The sequence below is a fragment of the Phalacrocorax aristotelis genome, chromosome 15 (assembly GCF_949628215.1).
Source record: "Phalacrocorax aristotelis chromosome 15, bGulAri2.1, whole genome shotgun sequence".
NCBI classification, from domain to species: domain Eukaryota; kingdom Metazoa; phylum Chordata; class Aves; order Suliformes; family Phalacrocoracidae; genus Phalacrocorax; species Phalacrocorax aristotelis.
The window spans coordinates 1528451-1534789 of NC_134290.1; the positions used below are offsets into that span (position 1 = coordinate 1528451).

Consider the following 6339-nt stretch of genomic DNA (forward strand, 5'->3'; position numbering starts at 1 on the left):
TGCTTAGAGTTAGAAAAACCTTGTGCCCTGGTTGCCAGTTCATTCTCATGGTGTGCATGAGAATATATCACTTTGATTTATTCACTTTTTCATGATCTAAGTCACATAATGTTGATATTTATGGTACACACAAACCCTCTCCTAAAATTCTTAATTATGAAACTCATACATATATCAGGAATCCAAGTCCTTGAACCTCTTATCAGTATTTTTCTCATAAATTTTCCCTCTTTTACTTGTATTTTCAACCCAATGGTACCTTAATTCAGTATTAAATCTCATTTGGGAATACTCTTCCTTTCCTGAAATTTCCATGCGAAAGCGTTCCTGTCCGTCTGTGGCCTTTTGCATTTCTTCAGCAAGAGCTATTTCCAAAAGCCTCTGCTCATTTCATTTTTCCCTTTTCAATACCACACCAGAAAGATGGGAGGCCATACAGTTATTTCTGGTGTGGGACATGCATTTGTTTTTTCCTGCATCGTATCTCTGGAAACTGCCATATCTCAAAGCGTAGGCCTGTAAGGACGCTGAACTTTGCCTGATCTGCTTGAGTAAGACACGCTTTGAAACATCTGGCACTTGACATCCATGAAGGCAAATAATCGAGCTGCAACACGGTCACAATCTGTTATAGAAATCCCGATGCCTCTAACAGCCAGTTAGAAGGAAATGGCCAGAAGAGTATTGTTAAGCAAAGATGAAAGATGCCAAGGCAAGTTGGTTAAGAATGCTAAACAGAACATCTTCCGTGCAATCTTCAGATCTTTTGAGTTACAGATTTAATGCCTTTTTGAAGGTCAGTTTGTTATCCTTGGAACTTGTCATTCCATATATATGGACAAAGCAGTTGCAAAACACATAGGCAGAGGAGATGCGTGCTTTCTTTCCCCTGCCAGAGGTGAGGGAATTAAATGCTTTCTGCCTGATATATTTTACATATCTTTAGGGATTTTGTGTTTCTAGTGCCTTTTCTCACCTGCTTTTGAAAGATAACTTCTTACAGCAGATGGGTCCCCTCTTATCTCATGCTTTCATGGTAGAAGATTTTTGTGCTGTCTACTGCATAAGTATGTCTGACTCCCCACCAAAAATTGCATCTGAGTGCTGTCAGTCAGTATTTCTGAAACAGTGAAATTACCATCTCACAAAAAGCGGTAAAGTACTAAGAAGTTTTATTACACTTGTTCACTCTTTCCACATCCTTATTCTTTAATGCCAAGTGTTCTCTCTCCCTGTCCAAACTCAAAAGCAGGGCGGGCATTCTGCTGTCATTGGTGTATTTTTCACTCTTACTTTGTGAGCTGTTATATCTGAGATACACTAAGCTATTTGCCTGTACGGCACGCATGAAAGGAGGCTGTTCAGCAACAGATGGGCGCAAAAACAAGCCGTGTTTACTTTCAGCAACTTCCCACCCACAAGCACCACTCTTCACCATAACACAAGCCCAGAGTGGGGCAGTGGAAAGCAGTGGTTCCCCTCGCTCCCCTTCTGGCGTTTCTCAGCACGGGAAACACCTGGCAGCACCCTCTGCCCTGCTCTCCTACGGAGGCTGGTACAAATATCCAGCATAAAGATTCCTCTTTCACGGTACCTCACAATTCTGCATCTGACACCCAGTTCCTTGCAGTTCCTTCCATTTATACGCTCATTCCCAGGCTCCCTTGGTTTTTTGGAAGGCCTGGCCTGCAGCCCACAGCGCACTGCTGCCCCCCTCAGCGGCGCCCCCCGCTTTTCCCGTGAGCGCAGCCTTCACCAGGCCTCTTTCACAGAGACGTGAAGAAAAGAAACTGCCCTGGGAGGGAGGTGGGGGTGCCCGTGGCGGCCCTCGGGGGCTGCTGCTCGCCCGGAGCGGCCCCGCTGCCGCCATCTTGTCGGAGGCTGCCGGGAGGACTACAGCGCCCAGCATGCTCCGCGGCCGCCCGGCCGGACTACGGCGCCCAGCGTGCCCCGCGGTTGTCGCGTCTCCAAGATGGCGGCGCCCAGCGGCGGCTCGGGCGTGAGCGCGGACACGGACACGGACACGGACACGGACACGGACACGGACTCGGACAGCAGCGGCGAGGCGGCAGCCCGGTTCCGAGAGGCCGCCTGGGACTGCGCTGCGCAGGCGGCGGCGGTGCGGGTGGAGACGGGCGGCGGTGAGAGTCGGCGGCCAGCTAGGCTCTGCTCACCTGCCGCAGCTGTGGCCTGCCCTGTCCTCCCCCGTCCCGGGGGAGCGGCGGCGAGGCGGAGGCAGATCTCTGCCGCGGGGCCGGTGTCGGAGCCGGGCCGCTTCGGGAGCCGAGGCGGGGCTCTGGGAGGGGGCTCGGCCCGGCCCTGCCGGCGGGCTGAGCCGTGGCGGTGCACGGCCGGAGCCCCTTCCCGGGCAGGCCGCCTGCTACGGCCTGGCCGGCGGGAAGCTTCCCTATCCCCTCATAGCTGCCCTCCCCCGAAAGTGGGCGTGGGTTGTCTTTCAGTCATGCTTCCTCTTGCTATAAAATCACACGTGCCGGGAGGGGGGATTAAAGAGGTCCTGACCACAGCTCTTTTCAACTTGTCTTTGCTTCTTCCTTTGTCAGGTGGCTTTAAAAAGGATCGGTTACAGCCCGCTCAATCTAGCCTAAGGTATTTTTGCTTCTGGTTTCAGACTTCCCTTTCACTGAAGAAAAAAATAAGCATACGTTGTATTTGTGCCTTGTGGCACTTCCTACTGGAAGAGCTTATTCTGTTTTAGGAATTAGTCCAACTATAACCGGAAATTATGCTTAAATCTGGAATAGCTAATAGGTTTTTAAAGTACATTTCTCATCCCTCTAGCAGCAGGGGAATATACAATTTGAAAGTTTACTGCTGCTGTCAGTTACAGCATTAGCTCCAACTGTCAGAAATTGCCCAACTCTGCAAGTGTCCTATGAAGGAATTATTACAGTTATGTATAAAAAAAATTTCTTTTTCTTCAAAAAGCATTGCAATTGCAAAGGCAAGCACTCATCAGCTGGAAAGCAACACCTGAACTGGGAGCCTTGTAATGGAGGTGATGCCATCCTATTTAAGTTGGTAGCATTCCTGTAGGCTCAGTTTCAAAGGCTGTTAGCTAGGCAACTTAATAAAATCCTCTTCCTGGGTCAGGTTTTGCATTAATTGTGGCAACATACACAGTAACTACATGCAAGAGAAGGGGTGTCCTGACATAATTTATTTGCTTTTGTAGGCCGTTTCAGTGAGAAAAATCATCCAATTACTAACTATGATGGAGATGGCTAAATAATGTTTAGCTCTCTTTTGGGAACTGAACTGTTACTACTGAGTTGTTTTCCATCTTTCTTAGCAGTCTTCCCTATCAAGTATGAATTGATAACTAGAGGGTAGGAGATTTTACAGTCCCCTGTCTCCTGTTTGGGCGAGAGTGCAAGATGTTACTGGCCTTGAAAGAGAAAATAATTATTCCTATTTTAAACAGGCATGAAGTGAATGGTCATGATGAGGATGGAAATGAGCTACAGACGACGCCAGAGTTCAGAGCACATGTTGCAAAGAAACTGGGAGCAATGCTTGACGGGTATTGGCAAGCAATACTAAAAAAGTTTGTTCTATGGGTCAAGTACACCGATGCTTTTTTGTGCTAAAACTAGGAAATTCAAGATCTGAGTGCAGCCTGAATATGGAGGAGAAGTTATTTCTCTTCTTGCATCCTTCATTCACGTATTTAGTGCAAACTTCCACTATTCTGTGATCTAACCTGGCCCATGTCCTGTACCCTTCTGGTAAAGACTCCCTGTTCATTTGCCTGTGTGGCAAATTGGTTGTGGGTAGGAAAAAGTAGGATTTGGGTGCCTTAGCACGTTCATCATTTAAAGGCCAGCATAAGAATGTTTCATTTATTCTTACAACCTAAACCAATACCTGATTTAGGGTTGTGCTGGCAATATGCTTCTGACGGGGCTGCCACTGTCTTTATTTATTGTGTAAATATGGCTCTGGAGAACTAGAATTCCTGGTGTTTAGAGTTTGCTTTAGAAATGCTGCTTTTAAGTCATTCTTGTGGCGTGCATTGCTAAGGAGAGAAGGTATGGCCTGCTCTGAAAGCAGGGGGGTGAGACAGCTTCACTATGGAAAAAGAAGCTATGTAACATCTCCCTATAATCTTCTTTCCTAGAAATACCCAACTTTAGCTTGGTTTGCACAAACCTGTCTTAAGATCTGACTGGGATTTTCTGTTTAGTTTCATCACTGTCTTGAAGGACTCATCAGGACCTTCACAAACTTCTGTGCCACTGTCTGACTCTGCAGATGATGGTGAGTTCTAGTCACAGCCGTTGTGGCTGTTCTGTGACGTTGTTAGTTAAATGATAAGTGGGATTGATCCTGTCCGTTGCCAGTTGTACACCCAACTCACTAATAGGCATTTGCAGCAGAAGAACTTCTGTTAGCGTCCATGAAGGCTGTTGCTTTGAAGCAGTGATCTCTGTGCCCTAACTCCTCTCAGATAGTTCCAAATAATTGCTGTCAGGCACTATAGCAATACAGTAACAGCAGTGAGGCTTCCTAAGGAGATTGCTCTTGATTGCTTTCACCTCTGTTTTATATCGTGGCTAAAATTCCCTTTTACGTATTTTAGGTTTTCGCCTCTTCTCTTCCTCTGTCCCAGGAGACTGTGGGAAATCAGAGCCTTGCCCTGCAGCAAGGAGAAGAAAGCCATCTAGCTCCAGGTGAGGTGCTGTCAGCTGCTTTGCTCTTGAAGTACTATTGCATCCCACATTTCAGAGGCAGCAGGGACTCTTGCAAGGGAATAAGTAGCTGAAGAGCTTGAGAAGTGTGTATTTATGACTCCTGTATTGGGCTAGGGCAGATTATTTTTGTTTCTTTCTTTCTTTTCTCATTGCTGGGGAACTAGAAACATTTGTGGGAGATGATGTTTTCCCTCCTAGTATGTGTAAGGAACACCTCAGCCTTCAAACTGGGTAAATGCTAACTTGTATCAGAGTCCCAGTACCACTGAGTGTTTATCAGGTGTTCTCGGCTTGGATTACTCTGCTGTTTGTGCTTTTGGTGAATTCAAGGCAAAAGTATAACGTAACTGCCTTTCACTTTGTTACCTTGCCAGTGATACGGACAGTGACCAAGAGTGGCAAAAGTACCAGGAGGTTGCTGTGTCAGCCGCAGACATTCTGAAGCAAAGTGCTTTTCCTGCACTGTCCTGGGAGTCCAGCCAGGATCAGAGTGACAGTTATACAGAGCACAGCCAGAAAAAAAAGAAGAAAATTAAAGGAAAGAACAATATTCAAGAGAAAAAAATAGACCCAACAGAGTGTGAGCAGATCAGCAAAGGTTTGCCACGGTTCCTGTCTGCAAATGGACAGCATGAGAGACAGGACAGCAGTCATATAGAGAGCTCAGTGCTGCCAGGAGTTGTGAAGAAGAAAAAGAAGAAGAAAAAAAGAGAATTAAGATCTTGCTCTGCAAATGGCAAGTGATTATGATGGTTGAAGTACGCTGGAAAAGAAAAAACCTAACAGGGTTGCTGCAGATGAGGGAAAATGAATTGGCAGAGCTTCTGTTCTAAAAGCTCAGTGGCCTGAGAGCCTAATTAAGTGACTTCCTATGTTGTTGGCCTCCCCTGAGGAAGGAAACGTTGTTCTCCTAGAGCGGCAGTTATCTGTGCTGCTGCTTATGCAGACCTAGCATAAAAGGAATACTGTGCACAGACCTGCATGGCAGAGGGATATAATCATAGCTACATCCCTCCTGGTCTGTTCCTTCACATCATGAAACCAAATCTTGTGCCCTGGAGAAAGTATATGATGAACTGAATTTGGTTTACATGGCAAGAGGTGATCGGCTCCTTCTTTTTGCCTTCTGCTAGATGCCTGCTGAGAATAACTCCAGCCTGTGGGAGACTCATTTATCAAAAGCATCCTGTCAGATATCAGGAACCCCTTATTTTTTTTCCTGGAATCATCGTAACAATCTGTTGTTGAAACCTGCCATGTTACTAATCCCTCTGTAATCTCCACCTCCACCTCTCCAGGGCCCCTGCATATAAACAAAGTGTGCAGAGAGCTTATTCCAGGGTTGTTATAAATAGGTAGTTCTGTTCAAGTTGTGTCCTTTGAAATTTTTTCATGTATAGCTTTTTTATGGCATTTGTTGTTGTTAAATTCTATTACACTATTAGTTTTATTTAATTTGGCAGGTTTTGTACAACAGTGGCTTTCTTGCTGTATTCAGACGGCTCCCCCAGCAGAGATAAAGATGGCTCTTTAGTTGCTTGGCGATCAATGCTGAGATTGCTACAGGAAGGACTTAAGCCTCACTTGAAAGTCACTGCACTTCAGTCCTTATTTTGGTTGATTATGA

The 6339-nt window shown here is 46.1% G+C and overlaps 1 protein-coding gene across 1 annotated transcript; it reads left to right on the forward strand.

Annotated features, from left to right (window-relative positions):
- The first annotated feature begins 1972 nt into the window (after positions 1–1972).
- Positions 1973–6081, forward strand: C15H12orf43 (chromosome 15 C12orf43 homolog). The gene is made up of 6 exons (XM_075110728.1): positions 1973–2141; positions 2562–2607; positions 3443–3541; positions 4205–4278; positions 4601–4691; positions 5087–6081. Exons 1-6 carry the CDS (start codon positions 1973–1975, stop codon positions 5454–5456), a joined length of 849 nt encoding a protein of 282 aa, XP_074966829.1. The 3' UTR covers positions 5457–6081.
- The last annotated feature ends 258 nt before the right edge of the window (positions 6082–6339 follow it).

What these genes read in the sequence shown, in the direction of transcription:
- C15H12orf43 (XM_075110728.1), top strand. Translation starts at nt 1,973, where the DNA reads ATGGCGGCGCCCAGCGGCGGCTCGGGCGTGAGCGCGGACACGGACACG. An exon ending in CTGGGAGCAATGCTTGACGG is followed by an intron (nt 3,542 to 4,204) that starts GTATTGGCAAGC and finishes TTTTCTGTTTAG; the next exon opens with TTTCATCACTGTCTTGAAGG. An exon ending in GTCTGACTCTGCAGATGATG is followed by an intron (nt 4,279 to 4,600) that starts GTGAGTTCTAGT and finishes TACGTATTTTAG; the next exon opens with GTTTTCGCCTCTTCTCTTCC.